This window comes from Aedes albopictus, chromosome 3 (genome assembly GCF_035046485.1).
Source record: "Aedes albopictus strain Foshan chromosome 3, AalbF5, whole genome shotgun sequence".
Classification (NCBI taxonomy): Eukaryota; Metazoa; Arthropoda; class Insecta; order Diptera; family Culicidae; genus Aedes; species Aedes albopictus.
The window spans coordinates 366,362,429-366,390,053 of NC_085138.1; the positions used below are offsets into that span (position 1 = coordinate 366,362,429).

Consider the following 27,625-nt stretch of genomic DNA (forward strand, 5'->3'; position numbering starts at 1 on the left):
AAGCTATCAATGCTTATATTGTAAACAAACTGAGAGACTTCCCCGCCACTTGTTTTTTTTTTGTGACAATGGTTCAATATTTAGAAAGAAATTCCAAATAGTGATTACAAAATTTAAAATAAAGATACATATATTGTCCGATGCACTAATGCCATACATCCAGAAGACACTTCACGCATAAAAAATGTCCACAAAAATCACTCTAAACAGAGACCAAATAATTTGTAATACATTCGAATCAAGCCTGTGCACAGAAAAGGCGACAAGGGAGGGCCCAATTTTGGCAAAGGGCGGAGGTGTGCCTAGTGTACACAACATCGGTAATTGAAGGGGTTTAACCCCCAAAACTCCTCCCTTGTGCACGGACTTGATTCGAATGCTAGATCCCACGGCTATATAGCAATACAGGTATTCTTCGATATAACGTACCCTCGATATAGCGAATTCGATATAACGTACATTTTGCTTCGATATAACGTACAACATTGAAAATTTTAATTTTTCCCAGGAATAACCCTCAGATAAGCTAGGAAACCACTCAAATCAATGTTTTATTGCAGTGTCAACCTTGTTACCTAGAATTAGCGCAAATTGGGGAAAAATTTTGTGTACGTTATATCGAAGCAAAATGTACGTTATATCGAAGCACATAAAACGAAATTACTTTTTCGTGAAAACTCATGTTTTTCATTATTGGTTTTGTGAATTTCACCGAAATCATTATTTGGGGTTAATTTCACGTCGAAATCATCAATATTAGCATAAAAAATATTATTTTTTTCTCTGCTTCGATATAACGTACACTTCGATATAACGTACAAAGAGAAAACTTTTTTGTACGTTATATCGAAGAGTACCTGTATAAAAGACCCCACAACTGCGTGTTCCTCCGTAAATAGGTAGGTACATCGGTAGGTACAAACAACCACTAGAGATAGAGCGCAGGCTGAAACCACAGTGCATCATCTCATTATGTATTGGTTTTATCACGGCCAAACTGGTACAGAACACTGTTGTACAATCATGCAGTAATTGTTAACTTACCAGCGGCTATAACGAAAACCCGAGTTACTCTCGCACTTTTAACCCTTTGGTGAGATGAAACCGAGCATAACAAACTTGTTCGAAGGCTAACGAGGCAGTAACAGCAGCGGCAAAACAATCCGGCTCCAAAAGGTTAAATTGGTTATGAATAAATTAGACGCACTGCCATTCTACGAATATTTTTTCCATGTACTAATGGGATTCCTATACAACATAGAACAGTTGAACGTTGAAGGCAGGTCCATAGTCATCAGCATTGTAAGCAAAATCGCCACACGGGTAGACATTCGGAAATCCCGTATACAAAGAGGGTATCTCAATGGTACCGCACTACTTACACCAAGTTTCTAAGGTGGTCATTGCACCACATATTGAAGCAACCCTCCATAATCAGAAACATTGTTTCACTCTTTTAAATATGTCTTGTTTTGGCGGGTCAGAATTATTTAAAAAATCTTTTCCCTCCAGCAGAGTGGTAATACATATTCCCCAATTAATTGCCTGAAGGGCAAAAGAACCGATGTCACCAACATAAAAATAATTTGAGTTAGTCATCACATAGAGTGTCCGCTGGGCGCAGTATCATAACGTCCGAGGCCATAAAGTCCCAGGACTTTATGGCGCTTTTTTTCGGGGCATAACGTCCGAACTTGCAGATACGACACGAAGTCCAAGGAAAGAAGGCACATAGGATATTATGACGCATCCAAACTTTTGGACGCTATTGCGCAAAAAAACGCGACCTAATGTCCAGGACTGTATGGCCTCGGACGTTGTGATCCGGCCCCTGTCCGCTGCCCTGCAGCACTATCACTACTTTCACTTATATTTTATTAAGTCTTTGCGAGAACTAAAGCCTGTATCCGCAATAATCGGGACACAGAAATATGGCTGTAACTCTGCAATAGATACATCAAAATAGCTCAAATTTTACCTGATAATATCTTAAGATGTTCAATTTCCTTTCATTCAAAAACAAATCATATTATTTTGACAATAAAAGGGCTATTACTTGAATTACATTCTCAAGGATATTTGATAAAATTAGTTTGGGTTCCAGCTCATTGTAATATTTTTGGCAATGAACAAGCTGATTATTTGGCGAAATTGGGTGTTTTTTGCGGAATAGTTTATAATCGTGATATTTTTTCCTACGAATATTTCTCCAAATTGAAGAAAAAATCATTGAGTAATTGGCAAATGTCTTGGAATGAAAGTCAACAGGGACGATATTGTTATTCCATTTGTCCGAGTATTAAAGGTCATCCTTGGTTTAAAAACTTAGATGTTGGACGTAATTTCATTTGTACTATTTCAAGATTAATGTCAAATCATTATATTTGTAATGATTATTTGTATCGTATGAAAATGAATGATTCTAATCTCTGTGAATGTAATAAATCTTATGAAGATATAGATCATATTGTTTTTAAATGTCCTAATTATATCTTACCGAGACAAAAATTCATGGATAGAATGACTTTCCTGAGTAATGAAATTCCAGTCTCTGTTCGAGATATTTTGGCCATAAAATGTTTTCCCATTCTAAAAATACTTTTAAAATATTTGAATGAAATCTCTTGTCAAATTTGATACTCGTTGTTTTTCTTCTCTTTTTTATTTTTATTTTCAGAAACCTCTTGCCTAGGCTACGCTGGTGCCATTCAAGCATTTGAATCCTGATTTTCATACATATGGTGGTCCCTTGGATGTTGTCGGCTCTGATATGGATCGATTCCGGATGAGCCTTTAGTATTAAGTTTTGTTTTTGTAATTATTGTTTTTTTTTGAAAAGATAAAGAGGTTTTATGCCTCTTTGAGAACGATTTCGAAATGCAAGGAAATCACTCAAAGGGGCTTTTCCCTCTTTCAAAATTATAAGTTAAATAAACAACAACAACAACAACAATATCTTAAGATGTGTTCATTTCACCTGCAAAATTTCATGTGAATCGGTGAAGTAAATTTTGTTGTAGCAATGAAACAGTAGAACACGAACAATTGAATTTTGTACAGCCCCTGGTTTAGCTTGTCAGCGCTGTAACTTTTGAATTCGATAAAGAAAATGACTGAAATTTTGAACACAAACCTCTCAATCTACTTTACTTACATAGGCAAAATTTCATAAAAATCGATGCACTATCAACAATTTTATAGTCGAAACATATATTGGGGCTGACCGTGATTTTAGCCCTTCAGACAACAATTAGTGAGTACCCCTTATTGTTTCGATTGTATTGTTGAAAGTACTACACCAATAATCACCAAATTTTGCAGGAATAATATACACATAATCAACTATCTTCTGTGAAAATTTCATGAAAATTGTCGGAGACATTCAAAAGTTATGAATGGGCAAACATCGCACATGAAAAACATGAAACATTTTCACTAACACTATCCCCTATCAACACCAGTGTCTTTCAATCCAATCGATAAAAGTTGATGAAATTTTGCAAGAAAGTGTCTCTATAAGTATCATAACTGCTCACAAAATTTCACAATTATCCTCACAGAACTTTGAATTGTAGCGGAAAAGAACCATCTAGTATGCGAATGAAAATTGGTGATGATTGTACAAAATCTATAAAACGTCGTCTGTTTGTTTCTCATCCACAGTTAAAAGTAATGCATCGATTTTTATGAAATTTGGCACAAATAATAAACATACACCAACGAGTTCTCAGTTAATTTTTGGCCAATTTTTATTGATTCAGTACAGAGTTACTGCCGTATTTTTGTGTCCCGATTATTGCGGATACAGGCTTTACAAATATAATATATCTTATATAGTAATAACACTATTTATACCATATGTATACTGTATATGTACAAAACACGCTCAAAGGTACAATCAACCTTTTTTTCCTTCAATAAGTCCAGAGATTGAACCTCAGCTTCTCAAACTAGCAGCAATACCCATGATTAAAAGCGTTACAATCGATCCTACAGATGCTGTCACGCGGCTTCCAGCTCCTCCGAAACCTCGATTTTTGTCTGCAGTAGCGGAGAACTCATTGAGGTAGAAGTTCTGCTGCTTGCTCTCAGTGGTGATTTTCAAGTATGGTCCAAACATTCCTGCAATTAAAATTCTATTGAGAAATCCGGTCACCAACCAAATTGAACAGAACACACACGATCCATGGGAGGCCAATGGGCGACACTATCCGCCACCGGAACCCCACCGATGGCAAACGATGTCCACAGTTGAACCATGGCCTTTGCCATCCTTACGTCAGCTTCGTCCAGATTCTCTATTGGAAACAGATATTTCAGTTCTTCGGCGTGGTGAACTGGCCTCTCGTGTGGGTACGGCACCGTCAGATTCCTCTGGGTCAGCGCACTCGAGTAGTCGAAGCTGTACAGATAAACGTTACCCGGGTTGGCGTTGGAAAACGACTGGACATCAGCCAGAACCGGTCCTTTGATACCGTGGGTGCCACAGATCTGAAGGTTTGGTATGCGTTAGTTACGTTTGGATTTTTTTTTTGAAAGAAACACTTACATCAGTCAAACTGGACGCCAGATCTTCCCAACGTAATCGATCCATTTCGCTCATCAAGAAATTGTGTTGGAAAGCGTAGGCCTCCAACGATCCATCGAACTTTGAATGTCCGAATTTTTCGTGCAGTATGTGAACGTAGTGCAACAGGGCATGTGAAGTGTTCAGAGTCTGCAGTAGTTGCGGTTGTAGTTTGTGTAGTTCATTGAGCAGGAACAAACCATCCTGAGCGTTTGTTCCAGCCATGACGGCGATGTTCTTTTGAGAGTTTCCAAGGTAGGTCTTCGGGTGTTGAGGAAGGAAAGACGACGGACCTCCAACTACAATACCAGTTCCTGCCACATAAGGATATCCACTGTTTGCGATGGTTTGAGATCGATGAGCGGAAAATGCTTCCAGAAGGTTTTGTATGGAAACCCCACGAAGGCACTGTTCTACGGCAGCTCCGGTACAACCAAGTCGTGCCGCGATATCGTTAGTCCCTTCAAGTGGAGTGTCACTCACAGTCCATGGTGCGAACACTGATCCGGACTGCATGATTGCCCTCTGAAATAACGGTGTCGATCTAGATTGTACCATAGGGCTGTGTAATAATGAGGAAACTGCTGCCGCACCAGCTGATTCACCAAAGATTGTCACATGCGAGCTATTGCCGCCAAAGTACCCAATATACTGCTGAACCCACTCCAGTGCAGTTATCACATCTAGCATTCCAACGTTTCCGGGAATATCATCACTCATGGTACTCAAGAACCCTAGTGGTCCCAGACGATACTGAATCACCACCAACACTATGTTCGACTCCAGAAGAAAATTCGGTTTGTATTGGTCGGCCCCTCCCAGGAAGAACCAGCCACCGTGAATGTACACCATCACTGGCCGATCCGCGTCCAACTGTAATCAATTGAAAACCGATAAATTACCATCTTTTTCAAAAACACATCCACTTCAGTCACTCACACTGTTCGAGTACACCGACAAGGTCAGACAGTCCTCGTTTTCCACATTGACGTAGTTCACGTCAATTTGGGGACACCGAGTTCCCGGTTGCGTCGCATCTCGAGTGCCACCCCATGCCGAAACCTTCACCGTAGGTTTGAACCGAAGCGCACCAACCGGAGCTTGACCGTACGGAATGCCGTGAAATTCATAGATCGTCCGATTTGTCCACGCCGTATATCCGACGGAACCCAGCACACCACCAAGTCCCTGAATATTCACAATCGGCCCTGACTGCTGTCCAAAACAGGAAATTACCCCGGAAATGATTAGCACCGTTGTAATATGTTTTCCACACATTGTTGACCAGGTATTTTTATTCTCGAGCCATCGATGACTAAAACATAAACCGAATTGAATCGCGATCTATCACCGAATGATGGCAGAGCACCTCATCGGAAGCTCTTTTTATCTTGTGTGGCGTTTGCGGCGTAAAGGGCGACCACGGTTGTTGTTTATCACCGCGAGTGCCCAATGGTCGGTTATTATCGGTAAGCTAAGTAGCGTCGCAGAACGATGATAGGATATAGTTGTGTTTGATGTTTTGTAGTGGACAGCCGATGAAATGATTGATTGATGTTGGTGTGGGACTTAGGGTATTAGTGCGAGGTAGGCAAGGGTGATAATGGTCTACGCGGCTACGAAAGGGGATTCCGGGGATGCGAATATGGGATTTTCTTCTAATACATGCGTGGAACTTGAAGTCAGGCATGAGGCATTAGATCGCGCGCAACGCGTGTGATCTTGGGAAGAACAAATGCAATGGGAAAGAATTGTTTTGGCTTTCCGATTTCATTCGGTTCGATAATAATACATTATTTAATAATAGGGATAGCTGATAAACATTAATCCGAGAATTTTTGGCTTTATTATTTGTTGAGTGGAATATACACTGTGGCGTCTCCCACATCCCAATTAATAAGTCGGTGTAGACACAAGACAGATATGTTTGTTCTCAGCTTGGTTTGTTCAGCAGCAGTACTGCCTTGTGCCCTTAATATTTCCCTTACTGTTTTAGGCTGCTTGTCTGAGGCTGCGATCTCTGCATTTCCTGTGCCATTTGGGTGTTCGTCAAAGTGTTGCATCCACCTTTCGATCACGTTGATACATCAAAAGGCTTTCGTGCTGATTATTGCACATTGCTGCTGCAAAACGAAGCCGTTACGGAATAACTAAAGCTTCTGGTCTAAGTGTTTGTTGAGAATGGCACAGCAGTTCCATTGGTTCACAATTCAATTCTTTCAGGTGATGTTTCTTCTCCAGGAAGAGGCAGGTCTACTGTTTCCACATTCGCTATGTAACGCAGAACTGCATAACCTGGAAGACAAGTTCGAGACAGAATGTTTTGCTACAACTAAGCTAACTAAAGGAACATGGGTCTCAACCAAACAACCAGAAAATACTGGGAGGACCACCATTAGATCAAAGAACCGTCAAGGATCTAACTTCGTTCGAACAGTACAGCGGTAACCGTTCTCCAGTCAATACAACCTAAAAAACCTAGAAGAGAGTGGAACTTTGTAAAAAGAGTAAATAGAGAGAGTAGTAAAACTCTCTCAACGACCCGTCCTAAGTAACCCAGCGAGCCCTGTGAATCACCGTAGCTGGATAGTCTGTGTCTGTTCAGATCACCACTTAAATATACGAACGCTTCTTCAACCTTTCGATTGTCGACAAGATAACCGAAGTTGACCGTCATCAGCTTTACTGAAATTGCTTGCGAAACGGATATCAATCAGCCAAATACTTATCATCGTCTTATACCTGTCAAAGATATCGTGGGCAGCATCACACACAACACAGCTATGCAAGAATTCTCACTCATCGAATGAATCAAAGAGCCAACCAACCCAATCTAACGAAACATTCTTCCATAAGCGACAGACCTACTATCTCAACCACAATTTCAATGGAAAACGCGGTCAGCTGTGCATTCCGCTGATTCCACGCAGATATTAGTTCTTTTAGCAATCACAAACATCTCCATCATTGACGACAACGGCACCGATCATGCCGGTCAAGCACAATCTCAACTCGGGAAGCGCGTACTGTTCGTTACAAAACTCTTCTCGAAGCACATCAGCTCGCAACGGAAAAAAAAATCTCCCAAATCAATTGGCCAAGAAGCGGAAACTAAGCTCATTTGCACAGATCAGTTTAAGAGCTGCTCTCGCAGGTATTTTCCGAGGAACAACTAAACAAATTCCCAGAGGGACTTCTGAAGCAATTTTTGAAGGAACTCTTGGAATGATTTCTGGAGCAACTACTGGAGCAATTCCTAAAGAGACTTCTGCAGGACTTCCCGGAAGAACTCCTGAAGGACTTTGCGGAAGAATGCTTTGAGGAACTTCCGGAGGAGCTCTTTGAAGGTTTCTCGGAGAAACTACTGGAGAAATTCCTAGAGAATTTCTTGGAGGAATTGCCCGAGGAACTTCCGGAGGAATTCCTGGGGCAACTCCTTGAGACACACCTTCTGCAATTCCCGGAGTAGCTCCTGGAGGATGTTTCGGAGGAACTCCTGGAGGAATTTCCAAAGGAAATTCTGGGAGAACTCCTGGAGAATTCCTGGAGGAAATCTTGAAGGAAGTCTTGGAGAAGTTCCTGGGGGAACTCCTGGAAGACTTCCCAAGGTAATCACTGGAGGGGGGACTTTTGGTGGAATTCCCAGGGGAACTGCTGGAGGAATTCCCGGACGAGCTCCTAAAGAAATTCCCAGAGGAACTTCTGAAGAAATTCCCGGAGGAGCTCCTGGAAAGATTTTCGGAGGAAATCCTGGATGTATTCTCGTAGGAACTCCTGAAGGTGTTCCCGAAGGAAATCGTGTAGGGAATTTCCAGAGGAACCCTTTAAAGGAATCCCCGAGAAACTCCTGTAGGTATCTCCGGACTCCTGAAGTTATGCCCAGAAGAATTCCTGAAGGTATTCCTTAAGGAAGTTGTAGAAGTATTCCTGGAGGGACCAGTGGATGAATTTCTGGAGGAATTCCTGCAGAAACTTCTGTAGCGATTCCCGGAGGAACTCCTGGAAGGTTTACTGGAGGAACTCCTGGAGGTTTTCCTGGAGGAACCCCCTGGGAGAACTCCTGGAGGAAGTCTTGGAAAAATTCCTGGGGGAACTCCTTGAAGACTTTCCGGAGTAATCGCTGGAGGTATTCCCGGGGTAACTCTTAGTGGAATTGCTGGAGGAACTGTTGGAGGAATTCCCAGAGGAACTGCTGGAGGAATTCCCGGACGAACTCATGGAGAAATGCCCATAGGAACTTCTTGAGAAATTTCCGAAGGAACTCTTGAATGTATCCACGGAGGAACTTCTGAAGGTGTTCCCGGAGGAAATCATGCAAGGAATCTCCGGATGAAATCTTCGAGGGATTCCCGGAGAAAATACTGTATGTATTTCCGGAGGAACTCCTGAAGTTATTCCCGGAGGAACTCCTGGTGGTATTCCTGAAGAAACTCGTGAAAGTATTCCCGGAGGGACTAGTGGAACAAATTTCTGGAGGAATTCCTGCAGAAACTCCTGCAGCAATTCCCGGAGGAACTCCTGGAGCAATTGCTGGAGGAGATCCTGGAGCATTTCTCAGAGGAACTGCTGAAGGTATTTCTAGAGGAACTCTTGAAGCATTTCTCGGAGGAACTCCTGGAGCATTTCTTGGAGGAAGTACTAGACCCGTAGGGTCTCGGGCAGTAATTTCCGATGAAACTCGTGGAGGAATTCCTGAAGGATCTTTACGAGCAGCCTCCAGAGGATCTATCAAAGAAATTCACGTGATAGTTCCTGGAGAAGTTTCCTAAGCAATTCCTGTTGCTATTCCCGAAGGAATTCCCGTAGGTACCTTTGGAGAAAATCCAAAAGAAGTTCTCGAAATTCTCTCAAAGGAATTCGAATAGGTACTATTCAAAGAATTCCCGAAAAACTTCGGAAAAGATTACTGGTGGATCCCCCAAAGGAACTTTCTAGTGCTCAGTAAAATTTCTAAAATATTCACGTTGGAAATCTTGGAGACATTTGCTAAGAAGCTTCTAGATGACTTCCCAGTGAAACACCTAAAAGAATCCTCGACGGGATTCCAAGAACTGTTCACAATGGAATACCTCATCGAACTTCCATTGAATCTCTTGGAGGAATTCCCTACGATGCTCCTGGAGGAATTCTCTACAGAGCTCCTACAGAAATTTCCTCTCTTCTGTATTCCCGGAACGGATTATTTTCTCCGGAATTTTTTTATCTGTATTATCGAGATTTTTAGCCCTAGGCTAGTTCACCTCGGGACCCACGTCTTACTTCTCTTCCTAAGGAAGAACCTACATTTTGTGAGTTTGTCGGGAGTGGGATTCGATCCCAGGTCCTCGGCGTGATAGTTAAGTATTCTAACCATCACAGATCCCTTGTTTTTTTCCGTTAACAGGAATTTGATCCTTTCGGAACTAAACTTCAGGATTAGATGTTCATCTAATTCCATCCGAAGGAGATTTGGGTTGTGAATGGAATTAAAATCGAGATCAGTTCAGTTGCCTGCAGGAGATGGAGATGGTTAAGTGGGGCTCCGTAGCTTGGAGGAAAGAATCACCCGTCCAGCGAATTGGGAGTCGCGGGTTCGATTTCCACCGGAGAACGTGTATTTCTTTTCGCAATTCAAATTTCAGATTGTTAAAAAACCTATTCATGTTAAAGCAATCAATCTTGGTTACATAAGGTTTTTAATTTTTCAGGCACCTTCTAAAAGGAATGATTTCAATATTGGGCCTAATTGAGAATTATTATGGGGAAATCACTCCATGAATTATTTTTTCACGAAATTTTGAACTTACCGTTGAAGGGGCATTCTTGCAAGAATTCATGTTTCAAGATTTCATGTTTTCATGGAATCTGCCAGAAATTTTCTTAGGAATTCTTTCAGGATTTTTCCAGAATTTGTATAGAAAGAAGATTTTTGCATGATTTGATAGAATAATTCCAGCAACAATTCCTCTAAAGATTCATACAGATATGCTTCAGAATTCAGAATCCATTATGTATTTCTTTGAAAATTTCTCAAAGGATTTTTCCAGAGATTCTTTGAGGAATTCTTCCAAGAATTTTCCATTGGTCTTCCTCAGGAGTTTCTCCAGAATTTTCTCAAAAAAAAAAAATCATCTTGAAACATTTATTATTCAGAAATTCCACTTAGCATTCTTTGGGAAATTTCTTCGAGCATTGCTACAGAAAACCGTGTATGTTACATATTCTTCATGTATTTCTTCAATTATTTTAGAAATTCTTCCACGAATATTATCAGAATTTTCTCTAGGAGTTTTTCTTCGTAATTTTCCTCAAAAATTTCTTTACAGTGAGCAATTGTAGGTAAATTTTTCTCACATATTTTAAGATATTCTTTTAGAAATTTCTTTAAGGGTTTCCTTTTGAAGTTCAAAACATTTCCAAGAACTTTTTTTTAAATTTATTTGAATTTCTTCAGAGGTTTCTTGCTTCATATATTCAGATATTCTCTCTGGCATTTTTTTAGAAACTTTTCTAGAAAATTCTCAAGAGATTTCTCCATGTATTCATTCCTTCTGGGATGCTTTTTTGTCGGGTATATTATTACTGCGACTATATTTAATCTTTTGGGATGCTTAGGATTTATTCAGACCTTTTTCAAAGATTCTTATAGAAACTTTTTTCCGGAGATATTTGAACAATTATTCCATGGATTATCTCAACAATTTCTCCAGATTTTATTCATCAGCATATTTCAGGGAATTTCACAAGAAATCATTCTTTGAATACCTGTGGAGGGTTTTCCAGTTTTTTCTGGTATTCTTTCAAAGATTATTTTTTTCAGATTTTTTTCTGTGTTTTTCTAATGATCTCCTTCATGATTTTGTTTTTTTTCTGCAGGATCTCCTGCAAAAACTGCAGATCTTCAGCTATTTTTATGGTTAGGCGCTCCAAAGTTTTTTTTCTTTTTTATGGCTCTACGTCCCCACTGGGACTTGGCCTGCCTCGCTTCAACGTAGTGTTTTTTGAGCACTACCACAGTTATTAATAATTGAAGGGCACTACCACAGTTATTAATAACTGAAGGGCATGAATTTGTACATTGTGAGGCGTGCAAAAATCTCTGTGAGTGAAACTTCTTTCAGAAATTCCTTCAACAATTCTCGGATACTTTTTCAAAACGACGTATCAACATAGGATTTGCGTCGTTTTGAAAAAGTATCCGAGAATTCCTCAAAAAAAAAACAGATATTTTTTCGGAAATTCTCAGCGACATTTCTCCAGATATTTAATTCCTAATTGCTTATGAAAATCATCAATATGATATTTAATTCCTAATTTGCTTATGAAAATCATAAATTTTTCTGGTGGTTTTTCTAAAAATGACTTTGGAATTTTTTTTTCAAGAATTTCCCACAAAATACCAAGGATAGTATCTTAAGAGAATTTTTAAAAGCTTTGCAGGGTTTCATTCCAATCTTTCAGTCGGAGATTCCTATCAAAATTACACAATGGATTCCACCAGAAATTTCACGAAGAGTACTACAAGGATTCTCGTATGGATTGCTTCAGAGAGTTGTCCATAAACTTATGCATGACTCTGCAAGGCTTTTTTCAGGAATTCGTCCATTGATTCCTAAAAAATTCAGAAAATTTTCCAAGAATTAATTTGGAGAAATCTTTAAAGATTCATTTAAAAGTATATCCGAGAATTTCTCATGAAATTTTCGATAATTCCTTCAAAAATTTCTCCAAGAATTCCCCAAAAAATCACCTTTAAATTTTGTAAAGGGATTTGTTTAAAAAAAAAATCAAAAATGTAGGGTAAATCGGGTTAATTTGGCCACCCTAAGGAAAAGTCAACAAAAGATGCAGAAAGCAAGGTTTAAACTTCCGCACATCGTATGACCATAATGATTTTGATAATACTAAACTATATTGATGCGAAAATTTTAGTTGAATTGTGTTCACATGTCAAAGAAATATTTTTGGAAAAAGCTGTTTTTTGGGTCGATTTTGAACTAACAGGGTAATATGAGCACCCGATTTTGGATGAAGAATTCATCCCACATAATGAAACACAAACTTGATATGCATTATTGTGCATCAAATCCTATAGTATCAACTTGAAATATATAGAAAATAAATAAGTTTAAAAGCTATCTAAGGTATTTAAACAAGATGAGTCTTATGTGGTGTTTTTGATCTGCGCTCGTCGGGGTAATTTGCCAATTTTTTTTGAAAATTATTTTTCTAATTTAATGTAAACTTCCAGTACATCGTTCTAACGTCTCAATTGCTTCAATATCAAGCCGGTGTTAGATCTGCAAGGTGAATTTGCAGAAATTACTAGATTTTAAGTGTTTTTCATGAAGTGCTCTTATTGCCCCATTGGCCAAATTACCCCGACTACCCCTATTCGAAAATTTTCTTCATGATTTTCTCAAGAAATTGCTTCGGAATTTTCTCTAGGGATTTCTCAGAAAATCCACTAGGTATTCCTCCAGGAATTTCATAATGAATTATTGTAAAAAAAAATCTTGCATGGATTGCGTCAGAAATTCTTCTATGAATTTACACAAAAAAAACAGAGATTCTTTCTGAAATTCGTCCAGAAAATCCTTCAGATTCAGAGATTCCTTCAGAAAAATCGTACATAAATTTTCTTAGAAAAATCTGCGGAGATTCCTTCAAGATTTCTTTTGAAAATTCTTCTAGGAAGTTTCGGAAAAAATCCTTCAAGAATTCTATAAAAAAAAGTCAAAGATTCATTCGGAAGTTTTCTTCAGAGTCTGGTTTAAAAATTCTTTCGGGGATTCCTGCAGAAATTTTACAAGAAAAAAAAATCTTCAAGAAAATATTAAATGGTTGCTTGAGAAATATTGGATGGATTTATGAATTTTTACAGAAAGTACTCCTGGAATTCTTTCAGAAATCTCACCAAATATTTATTCTTAAATTTCTCCAGGAATTTCTTGTATTCTGACTAAATATTTGTACTGGCACTTCTCCAGGGATTCATTAAAAAAAAAGATGTTCACAGTTTTTTCCAGAAGCTCTTCCAAAAATTTTTCAAAAAATCCACTTAGATTTTCATCACAAATTGTTTCCAAAAATCTTCTAAACAAATAAACGGACATTTTTTCAGGGTTTAGCTTAAGAAATACATTAAAAAATATTTGGAAATTCCTATAAAGATTCCATTAGAAATTCCACTATGTATTTCTCCAGAAAATTCATAATTAATTCTTTTAAGGGATCCTTTTAGAAATTCATCCAGGGCTTCTTTCACAAAACTGTACATACATTTCCCTATAGAAAACTCTTTAAAGTTTGCCTCAAGAGTTCCTTCGGATATTATTCATAGAAGTGTTCAAAGAATTTCTTTATGAATTCTTTTAAAAATTATCATAAATTGCAAAAATTTAACAATGTTGTTTAAAGAAAATCTTGAATTAATTTATGATGACGTCTTGCATCAATTATTAAACAAAATAATGGATGGATTTATAAATTTCTTCGAAAACTACTCCACTTTTTTTTAAACTCCACTGAACATTTGTTCAGAAATTGGTAATTCTTGCTGAGACCGGCCCATTATTTACACCTTGCCTTCAAAAATGTTTAAGGTGCCGATTTTCTGAAAGCCCTCACCTAAAAAGTAAGAAAAATGCATTTGGTTACTCAAATTGATGGACCCCCCGTTAGTTAGAGCCACAACAATTTTTGCAGACCCCTCGATTTTGGTCAAATGGTGACTCACTTAAACGGCAAAAGGTTATTGCAACCATAACAAATTGCAAATGCTCCATAGAAAATCAAAAAGCGCTCCATTAAGAATGAACATATGTTCCATGAAAATGTGCAATGTTACCCATACCTAATTGAAAACGTTTCATACTTTATAAAAAATGTACCGGTAAAACATAAAATTTTCTCATTAAAAGTGAAATTTTGCACCAATAAATAATACTGAAATGCTCCATAATAAAATACAAATGCTCCATAGAAAAATGCAAACGCTCCATAAAAAAATAAAATTGTACCCATAAAAAATTGAATATTGCTCCATAGAAAAATTAAATTGCACCATAAAAAATTGAAATTGCACCATAGAAAATAGACAAATGCTCCATAAGTATTAGCAAACGGCACCACATAAAATAAAATTTGTTCAATAAAAAATTGAAAATTCTCCATAACTTTAAACATTTGCACCACTAAAGTAGTGCAATGTAAAGGAATTCAGCTTAATTACGAGAATATGCTATCTACGGAGGATTTTCAATTTTTCATGGAGCAATTCATATTTTCTATGGTGCAGTTTGATAATACTTATGGAGAACCCCATATTTTCTATGGTGCAATTTAAATTTTTTATGGTGCAATTTAATTTTTCTATGGAGCAATATTCAATTTTCTATGGGTACAATTTTATTTTTTTATGGAGCATTTGCATTTTTCCATGGAGCATTTGTATTTTATTATGGAGCATTTCAGTATTATTTATTGGTGTAAAATTTCACTTTTAATGAGAAAATTTTATGTTTTACCGGTACATTTTTTATAAAGTATGGAACATTTTCAATTGTTTATGGGTAACATTGCACATTTTCATGGAACATATGTTCATTCCTTATGGAGCACTTTTTGATTTTCTATGGAGCGTTTCTATTTGTTTATGGGTGCAATAAATAGGCTGCCCACTTAAACCGTTATAACTCGAAAGTTTCTCCAACAACCACCTCAAACGAATTGTTGAAAAGAGGAAAGATAGAGCTACTATTTACAATAATAAAAAGTTGGGTCGGCCATATTGATTTTGGCCGCCATCTTGGATTTTTATACCAAAGCATTGTTTTCAGCATGAAGGCAACCACCGATTTTCAAAATTCTTGCATCAATTGAAAGCTGGGACATTTATGCATAACATATCAAAAAATTAGAGATGTCTTTTTCTTCTTTCAAAAGTTATCTGCCGTTTTGCAAACCGTGGTGTAAATAGTGGGCCGGTCTCAGCGAGAATTACCCAAATGTCTTCGGAAATTCTTTAAAAAAAATATGTTCACAGTTTTTTTCAGAAGATTTTTTTTCCAAAAATACTTTCAGAAACTCTTTTGGTAGTTTTTTAGAAAATATTTCTAAATTTGTTCCAGAAATTTTCTTAGGCATTAATTCATGGATTCTTAACGAAATCGTTTATTTTTTTTTTCAGAAAATTGCTCCAGAGATTGTTTTAGAATATTTTTCAGGGATTACATTTTTACGGAAGTTCCATTAGGGATTTTTTCAGAAATTTACCGGAAACATCGATCAGAAAATCCTGCGTGGATTGTTTCAGAAACTCCGTCAGGGATTCTTTCAAAATTAAAACAGATTTTTTAAGATATACCTACTTATGTTTAAGTAGTTTTTTTTTTAAATTTTATTTAGGAAGCCATGACTTCAGGAATGCTTGTCGGGGGTTTCTCATAAAATGTTTAAATATTTCCGAGATTTTTTTAAGTCTTACATGGACAGAAGTTCTTGCAGAGTTTCGCCAACATATTTCTGTAAAGTTTTCTGCTTTAGAAATTACTTCAGTGATTATTGTAGAAATTCTTTCAAGTGTTCTTTTGAAAATTACTCTAGGAATCTTTCAGAAATTCTCCTGTAAGAGTTTCTTCAAATCCTTCTCCATTCTCAGATGATTACTTAAGAGAGCATTCCATGGATTGCTTCAGGAAATCTTTGAAAAATCCTCCAGGGATTTCTTCAGAATTTTTTTCAAGATTTTTTTCAGCATTCTTCCTGGATTTTTTTTTTAAATCCCTCCAGCGGTTTCTTTAGATCTTTTTCAGTGACTACTGCAGGAACTCACACAGGTATTCTTCCAGAGTCACCTCTTGAAATTGTTGTTGTATTTTTTTCCAATGGATTCCTTTTTGTCTAATTTTTCATGGATTCCTTCTGGAATTCCCGCGGGAATTTTAACAGAAAATCTTCACGAATTTTTCACGGATCACTTTAGAAATTTATTTTGAATTCTACAGAGATTCCACGTCAACGTCCACGATTTTTTTGCAGGAAATCGTATGTGAATTCTTAGAAGGAATTTCAGCAAGAATTTTTCAAATTTTTTCAAGAAACTTCTTTAGGAACTCTATTATTGACCCTCAAGCGATTGTACTGTTGTATTTTGTACAACACGTTGAAAAAATCTGGTTTTTGTCCTCAGCTTTAGCGTGATGCTGGCGGTGGAGGCCAACCGCGCAAGTCGGCGCACCAAAATCCGAATTCTAGATGAGGCCTCCACCCACGCACATCAACACCCTTAACAGATAGCTTGAAGAACACTTTTTCTAATAAGGGTGTGATGTGCGTGGGTGGATGCAGATGTTTGTTTACAAAAGGCAGATAGGCCCTTTTCAAATGTTCGTCAAGAACATTCAACTCTTATGTGAAATCTGCGCTGCTGTACGCCAGTGAAACCTGGTATGTATCAGTGAAAAACGTTCAAACGCTGCAGCTTTAATTCAATAGTAGCCTGCGGTGTATAATTCGTGGATGGTGGCCTTATGATTGGATCTCTAACGTGGAGTTCTATAGACAATGCTATCAAAAGCTGATAACGATCGAAATTCGGGAGCAAAAGTAGAGGTGGGTCGACCACACTCTTCGCAGGGGCAGGAAAGAAATCTGCTAGCAAGCGTTAGATTGGAATTCAGCAGGATATCGCAGCAGAGGCAGGCACTGTTTAGAGTCTCGTGGCGGCGTAACCTAAATCCATATCGGCCCTATGCATAACTATAAGTAGGTCGTCTCCAGAGGGGCACGATCTCCTCCATTTGGGTAATTTGTGCATAACTAGAGCTTCCAATCCTGGTTCCCGGGATCCCCAAATCCCGGGAATCAAATTTTTGCATCCCGGGTTTCCCGAATTTCCCGGGATTTATTTCTATTGTCTATTGTCTTTGTCAAGTGTTAAATAACCCACGGTGTCAAAATTTTTATTATTATCGAACTTTAATGTACCTTTTTTGCCTTTCTCGTACACCAAGGTGTACCGAAAGGCTATATGTTCACTCCAAAAACGAAAATTTTATAGAGCCCTCGGAGGGGTCAAGTCTTATATACCAGTCGACTCAGCTCGACGAGATGAGGTGATGTCTGTGTGTGTGTATGTGTGTGTGTGTGTGTATGTATGTGTGTGCGTATGTGCGTGTGTGTGTGTGTATGTGTACAAAAAGGTCACCTCATTTTTAGATAGTAAATATCAACCGATTTCAACGACCGATGGTTCATTCGATGCGGTATATAGTCCCATTGTTTCCTATTGAAAATGGTTCAGATCGGTCCAGCCGTTCCGGTGTTATGGCCATTTAGGTGTTCCGGATCGGCACCCCAGGAAGGGGCCAGATATAAAAACGTTATAAACCCATGCATGCGACACATCAAACCACGGCATTTTAAATAACCTGATGAACGGTTAGCAGGAAAATAGTCTCAAACCATATCTGAACCGGTAGTGTTCCGGAACCGGTTCCGGTTGTTCCGCCGGAAGTGGCCAAATATGGAAGTGAACCAAACCCATGCATGCGACACATCAAACAGTGGCTTTTTCGATAACCTGATGAACAGTAGGCAGGAAAACATTCTCAGATCATATCTGAACCGGTAGTGTTCCGGAACCGGTTCCGGGTGTCCCGCCGGAAGTGGCCAAATATGAAAGTGAACCAAACCCATGCATGCGACACATCAAACAGCGGCTTTTTCGATAACCTGATGAACAGTAGGCAGGAAAAGATTCTCAGACCATATTTGAACCGGTAGTGTTATAGAACCCGTTCCAGATGTCCTGCCGGAAGTAGCTAAGTATACAAATTAAACAAACCCTCACATGCGACGCATCAAATCGCGGCTCTTTAGGCAACCTGATAAACCTTTAGCAAGAAAATAGTTTCAGACCTTATTTGGATCAACCGATAGTGTTCCGGAACCGGTTCCGGGTGTTCCGCCGGATATAGTCAAATGTGGAAGAGAACCAAACCCATGCCTGCGGCACATTAAATAGCGGCTATTTAAATTACTTGATGAACGATTAGCAAGAAAATAAGCTCAGACCACATCTAAGATCTTTTTAAAGACTACTGATAGTGTTCCGGAACCGATCTAGGGTGTCCCGCCGGAAGTGGTCAAATGCCAAAAGGAACCAAGGCCATGCATGCGATACATCAGATAGCGGCTTTTCAGATAACTTGATGAACGGTTTACAAGAAAATAGGCCCACACCACATTAGACAATATCGGTAGTGTTCCCGAACTGTTTCAGTTGTTACGCCGGAAGTGGCCAAATACAAAAATGAACCAAACCCATCCATTAGACGCATCAATTCATGTTTTTAGGAAACCTGATGGACAGTTAGCAAGAAACTAGTCTCAAACCATATAAGGGATAATCGGTATTGTCCCGGAATCGGTTGCGGGTGTCCCGCCGGAGGTGGCCAAATGAAAAAGTTATCCTAACCCATACATGCTATACATCAAATCGTGACTTTTTAGATAACCCGAAAAAATGTGTTGCAAACAGCAGCTTTGGGCACCGATCTTCTAGCAAGGCCAAATGAGAACGCGTAGTTGATTCACATAGCATATGCTGTAAAGCTATAATTTATTAAACATATAGTATATACCAATTTACAATTAATAATTACTAACAATTTCGGTATTTTATACACAGGAACGAAGACTTTAGTTCCTTTGCACCCGTGCCGTTGCTTTATTTATGACTTTTTAGTGCACGGGGACAAAACAAAAACATCCAAAGAATGACATTTTCAAACAAAAGGTACACCGACAATTAACAGAGGTGCACACATCATTTCTCACGTTACAAACGGTTAGCAAGAAAATTGGCTCAGACCGCATTCAAAACTTCCAGTAGTGTTCAGGATTGGTTTATCCTACCGAATGTGGCCAAATACAAAAGTGAATCAAACCTATGCATGCGACACATCAAATCGCTGTTTTTTTCAATAACCTGAGGAACGATTAGCAAGAAAATAGGCTCAGACCACATTGGAGGCTACCGATAGTGATGCAGAACCAGAATTGGGTGGAACAGGAATTACAAAAGTGAACAAAGTCAATGCAAGCGATAAATATGTGTAAGAGAACAAAATCTTGACTGAACTAAGGTCACATATATACAGACGTCTCACTCTACTCACTACCCATCGTGCTTGTTTCAACGGTTGAATCAAATATAGATCAAGCCTTACTTTACCAAACACCGTATGTAACATAGAGTAATGCGGGGCAAAAGTTCACACTTAACAGTATATATCAAATAACTATTAAACAAAAAGAAAATAATATCGTTGTTTCTCGTTAAACGAATTCCTATCATGTTACCTTCGAAACGTATTACTAGATTTTTTTCACGTTCCTTTTGTAGTTCTAGTAATAAAAATGTTAATACAAGTACTCAAATGCGAACTATTGCCCCATAGTGGGGGCAAAAGTTCGCACTGTGCGGGGCAAAAGTTCGCACATTGTGAAGGATAGTTTATTAGTGTGAAGTTCATTTATTTCATGTTAATTCATGTTCACCATTTCACTCTATGCACGAAATGTGTTTCTTTCAATTCATGGCATTACATGCCAATTGGAACACGGCCTGGTAAATACAGTGTATTTTATGAACACTTCCAAAACTTATAACAGAGAGCATTCTTTTCCAGCGTTACTGAAGTTGTCAAAATACATTGTGAAGTAATTACAGTGTAATTAAGTGTTACACAAAATACTTGAATCTAACCTTCGTCAGTACGGTGATGAATTATAAGTATGAATTTACAAACTAAGCTATGAAAAACCCCAAAAAAAGTAGAACAACATAATATTCCCAAAAACTTTCAAAGGTTTACACGAATATGGCGAAAAAATGTTCCAAAATGTTTTTTCAGTCATTCTTCAATTTTAAAAGGCGAACACACTGATTGCCTTATAATCGATTTTCTTCCAAAAATAAGTTCAAATCCTCTTTCAGAACGATTTAAAGATGCATACTACACATATTATACATAATATTAGTTTCTAAACAAAATCGCCATTGCTTCAAATATTTTGTAACTATATTGATGTTCTAGATTCAGAAATATAGTGTGAACTTTTGCCCTACAGCTATTGCGAACTTTTGCCCACTGTCGAGGTTTTAACAATGTTCCTTCCTACAAGAAGCACTAGAAGCTTTTTGTTTATTCGAGTGCACCTCTTGAACTACTATGGAATTACGATTCTACGACATCAAGAGATTTTGTAAATATTCTTCTTTCGATTATTACAAATTCTTATTACAAAAGATCCAAAAATTGCATCAAAATAGCTAGAAACACATTTGTTTCTATAACTCTGCCACTACATAACGAAATCGTTACAGTTTTTATTGACGAATATCTGGGCAAACTTTTGCCCCGCATTACTCTATGTAAACAAAAAAGAGATTTTCACATGAGGCGCTGAATTTCGTTAAGGACTACTTGTATCACTTACCTTTAGGGATGATTTGTGAAAAAATACCCGGATTTTTCACGTTTTTGAAATGCTTAATGTATTAGTTGCTACGGAAACAGCGAACTGCCCCTTCGATTGTCTCCGTTTGTGGATTTTGTTAGATACGGTATGTGGTAAAGTTACGCGTGAAATCGTTTTTGTTCGTTTGACGTTTACTCACTACCGCCATCAAGCCAGCAGCGAGTTGTGAAATGGAACCTGATTAGCATTTGGCAATTATTTTTTCGTGACGATGTTGATGATGAATATGTCCCAAATGATATGTCTGTTTGTCCGTACTAAAGCAATCTCAACAAATCACACCATTTCAGATTCCTGAGGTGTAAAAATATACAGTAGGATGGATTAACGTTATATAGGAAAATGAAAATTATCGCATCAACCCCGGACAAAGTTTTTTCAATCCTCTTTTGCGTCTAAACTATTGGGATTTTTTAAATGGTTTTATTGCTTGCATTTTTTGTCAAATTTTACATGAATCTTGTAACCTATGATAATAAAATATACCCTAAAGTGTGAAGAAAAAACTTTGTCGAAGACCGTAAAGTCATCTGTGATTAAGAAAGAAGCTATATCCTAGCTTGTAATTATCGTCTTGATGTTGATCCGCCTTCAGTGATAGTGAAGGTGATGCAGTCAACTGAAAATTCTGATATTTTCCAGCTCTGTCTATACGTTTAACATAACGTCGGAATATGTTCCATTAATAAGATTCCCAATTTTTTTTAAACTATTGCTTTTCTCAATAAAATATTCTCAGGATTCAGAAACAGTTCGGATACGTCGACGGAAAGATCATGCTTCGGAATGATGGCTCATGCACAGAAATTTTCTATACAAAGCAATAGTGGAAGATTCCAAAAACAGGAACCGAATTCTAGACCACCCGATAGGTAGTAGATTGTCCGCATCACGACGGTTTCAAACCGAACGGACTCAATGTATACCAAAACTTCCGTATGAAATTTTTGAGTTTAGCAAAGCCATCTTGACAAGGAAACGTTGACCGATTGAACCCCTGAAAAAGCCCCATACGGACCGAAACGTCGGAAAAAAATCATAAACTAGTGTTTTCGATTTCTCCAAAAGACTGCAAAGCCAAAATTCTGAAGCAAAACTATCCCAGTCGTATCCCGGCCAAGGAAAGATCATGAGTACATGTTCGACGAGAAAGGCACTATCACCACTAGGTGGATTAATCTGGGTTTTCATAGAATGTTAGAATTTCGGCTATAATTTATAAATGCAAATTTTGAAAATATTCTGTCGGGGAAAATTTGAGTTAGATGAGTTTTTAGCTATTTTCCATACTAAAAATCAATAATTACTATTTTAGCCCAAAAAACCTCCCATACAAAATGTATGGAAACATTTTCGCTGATGAAATATTTTCTAGTTTTCCGATTATGATTATAAATTCTAATCATTTTCGAAGAAAAATCCGAGGTACATGAATGTTTGATAATAATCGAAATTTTGACATCGTGTGACCTATTTAAAATTGGGAATCAATTATTGATTTAGGCCTAGTATCATAACGTCCGAGGCCATTATGTCCCAGGGCTTTATGGCTTGTTTTTTTTTGCGGCATAACGTCCGAATGTGCAGATGCACCATAAAGTCTGAGGAAAAAGCACATTGGATATTTTGACGCATCTGAGTTTTTAGGACGTTGTTTCGCAAACGTTCGCGACGTTGTGAGATCGAAAACAACCTTATATTCTTTGGCAGTTCTCGGAAGTTATAGTTATTTTTTATATCGAGTGTTATGTATTCTTGACTTGTGTTATTGTATCTGTTCATTAAGTATGACAAAGTGATTTTGAATTTTAGAAGTAAATCTTAAGATTGAATTGGGCATTATTGCGGTTGTTGTATGCATGTTGATGTACCCAAAATAATCAATCAACAATTCACTACATTTATCAAAAAGCGTTTATGTATTCCAAATCAAAATTTCAATATTTAATGCTGGTTAAAATCGTACTTAAAATGCATTGACGGTAAAACTTGAACATTATTATCGTGAAATTTGCTGAATTGTGCACAATGTGTACAATAGAAAATGGAAAAAATATTACATCTGATTAACGATTTTCTTTAAAATAAATACATTTTTCGCTTAAAAGTAATTTTTTTTATGTCCCGGGATCCCGGGAAATTCCGGGAAATGGTTATAAATTTTACCGTTTCCCGGGAATCTGAATCCCGGGAAAATTGGAAGCCCTATGCATAACCATGGGTACACAATATTGAATACAATTGTTTGTATCGACATGCACATATATTTGTTCAGTTAGTCCCACTTTTAAAATTTTAAACTTATCCTCTACTCAAGTACAATCACGTTCACAATCATTTTCATTGGTTTCTGTGGCACAATATTAGTTGATCGGTCAAGTTGGAATGTGGCTTTTGTTCGAGTGTTCCATGCATTTGATTCGAGATCGCCACCTGGATGTTTCTGAAAGTGTAATACAAATAAGCATATTGGAATCCACGTGGAAGTGCACATTGAAAACTGTTTAAGAACAGACTTTTCTCACAATCTAAGCATCCGTTAGCTGGGTTAGTGCCATTGCGCTACAGCTACCACTACGGACACGAGCAACACTGAGATAACCGAGCCCCCTTGGACACGGAAAGCACTTGACTTAGTCTTGGTGGCTGTTGCCGAGAATTCCCGATAGAAGTTTTGACCCATCATCGCCGGAGAGTTGATGTGCATGTAGGGCCCAACGACACCTGAAGAAAAAGAAGATCATTTCAGTGACAAAAATAAAAAAAAATGCTGTTAATACTAACTGTCAACAGGTTTCCAATCGGGTACACCCGAGGACTTTGGTACGCCATCGATAGCAAACGAAGTCCATAGGTCAACCATGATCTCGGACATTCTGGTATCGGCTGCATTTAGGTTGGTGGCGAAATCCGGGAATGGAAACAGATAAATGTTGTCGTTTGAGTGATGGATGCCACCCTTGAAGGGGTAGTGAGAGGTATTTGCTCCATAGCCGAATCTGGTGTGCTCTCCAGCGTAATCGAACGAATACAGATAAGTTTCCTTCTCACTATACCGTGCGTTTGTTTGGATATCTCTGAACAACGGGCCTTTGATAACAATCGCACCGGCAACCTGAAAATAGCAATCACTGTCAAATTATCGACAAAATTGGGCGCGATAACACCTACATCAATCAATCCATCGACCATCTGGGTAAAATTGCCACTCTTTAGCTGATCGGCGTCAAATAGAGATTCTATTTCGAAGGCTGCTAGTGCCCCGCTGACATCATCAAGGCCAGCAAAGCGATTAATCATATCCAGCAGATCATACTGCAAAAACTTGGTGTCGTTGATAAGTTTTGAGGCCACTAGCGCGTCATAGATGTTGTTGACTATGAATGATCCATCCTGCTTGGTTACTCCGCCCATCATCCGAATATCGCGACGTACCTCACCACGTTGGACGTATTCCATAGGCTTCCGTACCAGAAATTCTGACGGACCACCAATCACTAGTCCACAGCCTCCGATGTTTTCCATTCCATACGTTGCGTATTGGTTGGCCGCGTGTAACGGCAAGGCATTGATCAGCTTTGTGGTTTCTACCGACAATAAGCATTGTTCTATCTGGACTAGTGCCAAGTTTTCATTGCATCCAGCATACTTGGCAATGTCGATAGCATTGGTTACTGGATTCGGATCCACCGCCCATGTAGACAACGATCCCCCGGATTGAAGAATGACCTGGTTGAACAGCCTCTGCGAAACCAGTGGACTATACAACAAAGCCGAAATGGCGCCTGCCCCGGCAGACTGTCCGAACACCGTCACCTTGTCGGGATTTCCACCAAAGTCCGCAATATGGTCCTGAACCCACTCCAGCGCCATGATCATGTCCAGCATACCAGCGTTTCCAGGGATCACATCACTCAAAGTCGACAGAAAACCCAGCGGTCCCAACCGATACTGAATCACCACCAGAACCACATCCCGTTCCAGCAGATAGTCCGGAGGGTGTTGAACCGCTGCTCCCAAGTAAAACGATCCACCGTGGATATACACCATAACCGAATAGTTTCCCGTTGTCTACAAGAAAAAATCCATTAACTACGCACAAATACCTCATCCCATATGACGTAACCAACTCACATTCTTGGTAAACACCGACAGCGACAGGCAGTCTTCGTCGTCCTGGTTCATCCCCTCGACCGGCTGGGGACACTCCTTACCTGGTTCGCTAACGTCGCGTACCTCGTTCCATGCCGCTATCTTCACCGGGGCCTTGAACCTCCGCGTCCCAATCGGAGCCTCCGCATATGGGATGTTGTAAAATTGGATGATCGTTTGGTTGGTGCGCGCTGTCTGGCCCAATCCTCCCCGTATCAAGCCTAGGCCCTGCAGGTTGATGACCGTATCGGGAGGATCCTGCCGTTGGATGAGCGCAGCGCCGTCTACATCCTGACACAGGACCAGAATCAGGATGGTTGTTATTGCCTGGATGGGTTCAATCATGTTTTGAGAATACCAACAACCCGAACGCGGCGACTTGCGAACAATGACTGTTGTTTCGTGCAGGTTGATTACTGCCTAGACGAGCTGTCGAAATTGGCACAGTCAGTGTGTTCTGGGAGATAAAAGATAAGCGAATATGGGATAGATAAAGGGGGTCGTTATATGCTATCCAAGCCGGTGCAAGTTCAATGTGATAAGGTCTTGATTGTTTAGTAGGTAGTCGTTTGGCATTATAGCTTTGAGCTGGTAGAAGCTTTTCGTAATCCAATTTGACTATCTTGGCTTTTGGATGGGTTGCCAAAGTATGGAGTTTGCGATAAATTGTGATTGATGGTTATCTAATAAAGATATTGAATTGGAATGTTATAATTGTATAGCGAAGAGATGGGGTTTGTAAACCATTATTCTCGTGGAGACCATTTTTAGGTATATAGTAACGAGGGGAACCCATTCAAGGGGTTTTTGACATTACATTAGGAAAGATTCTTGGTTAAGTCTTTTAATGATTTCAGTTGATTTCGAGAAACTCGTGGTGATGGTAAAATGAATCTACATTGATTGATTTTGTCGAAGGAAAACACCGCGAAACATGTAATAAATAGTTTTGTCAAAAAATGTTGCATGGATTCATTCGGAAATTTTCTTCAGAGATTTGTTAAGAAATTTCTCCTATTCTATGAATTCCACAAATAGTTCTTTCATACCATCTTGCATGATTTACTTCTGAAATTCCTATATTTTTTTAAATATCTTTGAATTTGAGCAAAAATTCCTTCAAGGATTCTTTTAAAAATTTGTTCACAGATTCCGGCAGATTTTTTTTTAGATATTTATTCAGAAATTTTTCCAGAGATTCCTTCAGTGATGCCTTCAGTAATTATTCCAGAGTTTTCCAGAAAATGATTAAAAAGTTCATTTGAAAATTGTACTGGGGTTACTTTGGAAATTCTTCCAAAGATTTAACCAAAAATTCCCACAACACAATTTCTTCACAAAATCCTTGAGAGATTTGGCCTTTTTTTCTTTGTATCCTTCGGAAATGCATTTTTGTATTCTATCAAACGATCCTCCAAGGATTTTTTTTCCAAAACTTCCGGAGTTTGCTTAAGAATTGCTCCAGGGATTTTAAACTGAGTTTTTATCAGAAAATCTTCCTGGGTTTTTTTGAGAAATTTTCCCAGGAATTCTTAAAAAAAAATTGAGATGCATTCGGGAATTTTATGCAGGGATTCCTATGGAAAATTGATTGATTGATTTATCTTTATAACAGAGACACCCAGGGATGGGAACACTCACTTGCAAAGAGTTACACTCACTTGCTATTTTCTCAGCTCAGAAGCGTGCAATCAAGAAACGATGTATGGACGACTTCTGCCTTGTGATTTGGTCAAGTTTGCCGAATAGAGTAGGGGTCGCACACGCATACCAAAGTCGTGACAGAGTTGTGAAAGCGACTCTACCGGAGGTGAGTGTAATTGGCATTCACCTCGTGGAGAGTTACCTTCGCAGCTCTCTCGTGACTTTGGTAGGCGTGTACGACTCCTAATCGATTCAGCAATCTTTAAGACCAAATCACAAGGTAGAAGTCGTCCAGACATCGTTTCTTGATTGCACGCTTCTGAGCTGAGAAAATAGCAAGTGAGTGTAACTCTTTGCAAGTGAGTGTTCCCTCCCATCCTTGGAGACACCTATGGAAAAAGCCCTAAGGGTTCCTTCACAAATTTTTCGAGGAATTCTTTCAGAAAATCTTCCTTGGCTTTTATTATAAATTCGACTAATGAATTCTTCAGAAATATCTCCACATTTTTCTCCAGAGATTCATTACTAAATTTCTCCATGATATACTTAAAAAACTACCACAGATTTTTCGATAATTATTTCGTGAACTCTTGCTGAAGTCCATCATAGGATTAAAAAAAACCTTCACGAGTTCCTGATTAAAAACTCCCAGCGATTCTTAAAGAAATTCTTTAGGGGACTCCATTAAAAAATCCTCGTAAATTCACGTTAAAAAATCATCCAGGAAATCCT

At 38.5% G+C, this 27,625-nt stretch overlaps 3 protein-coding genes across 5 annotated transcripts in view; 1 reads left to right on the plus strand and 2 right to left on the minus strand.

Annotated features, from left to right (window-relative positions):
• Window positions 1–27,625, plus strand: part of LOC109397004 (uncharacterized) — a 55,335-nt gene that overhangs the window by 12,017 nt on the left and 15,693 nt on the right. Inside the window, exons 5-9 of the mRNA XM_062858151.1 lie at window positions 4,312–4,502; window positions 4,789–5,020; window positions 24,719–25,117; window positions 25,253–25,429; window positions 25,475–25,565. Coding sequence (XP_062714135.1) covers window positions 4,312–4,502; window positions 4,789–5,020; window positions 24,719–25,117; window positions 25,253–25,429; window positions 25,475–25,565 — 1,090 coding nt within the window. The remainder of the gene's footprint in view (window positions 1–4,311; window positions 4,503–4,788; window positions 5,021–24,718; window positions 25,118–25,252; window positions 25,430–25,474; window positions 25,566–27,625) is intronic.
• LOC109397000 (glutactin-like) lies at window positions 3,925–5,993 on the minus strand. Its single transcript, XM_029875164.2, has 4 exons — window positions 5,507–5,993; window positions 4,550–5,440; window positions 4,182–4,491; window positions 3,925–4,122 (listed from the first exon to the last, which is right to left on the minus strand). Exons 1-4 carry the CDS (start codon window positions 5,843–5,845, stop codon window positions 3,938–3,940), a joined length of 1,725 nt encoding a protein of 574 aa, XP_029731024.2. The 5' UTR covers window positions 5,846–5,993; the 3' UTR covers window positions 3,925–3,937.
• Window positions 23,339–25,671, minus strand: LOC109396992 (glutactin-like). 3 transcript variants are annotated; one of them, XM_029875163.2, is made up of 5 exons: window positions 25,232–25,671; window positions 24,269–25,168; window positions 23,882–24,212; window positions 23,623–23,821; window positions 23,339–23,540 (listed from the first exon to the last, which is right to left on the minus strand). In XM_029875163.2, exons 1-4 carry the CDS (start codon window positions 25,592–25,594, stop codon window positions 23,646–23,648), a joined length of 1,770 nt encoding a protein of 589 aa, XP_029731023.2. In that variant the 5' UTR covers window positions 25,595–25,671; the 3' UTR covers window positions 23,339–23,540; window positions 23,623–23,645. The 3 variants fall into 3 exon arrangements, with proteins under 3 accessions (XP_029731023.2, XP_029731022.2, XP_019524855.3); XM_029875162.2 differs by having other exon boundaries at window positions 23,614–23,821; XM_019669310.3 differs by having other exon boundaries at window positions 23,339–23,821.

Coding starts and splice junctions, on each gene's coding strand:
- LOC109396992 (XM_029875163.2), bottom strand. CDS start 25,594: ATGATTGAACCCATCCAGGCAATAACAACCATCCTGATTCTGGTCCTG. Junction 24,213..24,268: donor TGGTCGATGGATTGATTGAT/GTAGGTGTTATC, acceptor TGCTATTTTCAG/GTTGCCGGTGCGATTGTTAT. Junction 23,822..23,881: donor CGATTGGAAACCTGTTGACA/GTTAGTATTAAC, acceptor CTTTTTCTTCAG/GTGTCGTTGGGCCCTACATG.
- LOC109397000 (XM_029875164.2), bottom strand. CDS start 5,845: ATGTGTGGAAAACATATTACAACGGTGCTAATCATTTCCGGGGTAATT. Junction 5,441..5,506: donor TGTCGGTGTACTCGAACAGT/GTGAGTGACTGA, acceptor AATTGATTACAG/TTGGACGCGGATCGGCCAGT. Junction 4,123..4,181: donor CCATTGGCCTCCCATGGATC/GTGTGTGTTCTG, acceptor TTTTAATTGCAG/GAATGTTTGGACCATACTTG.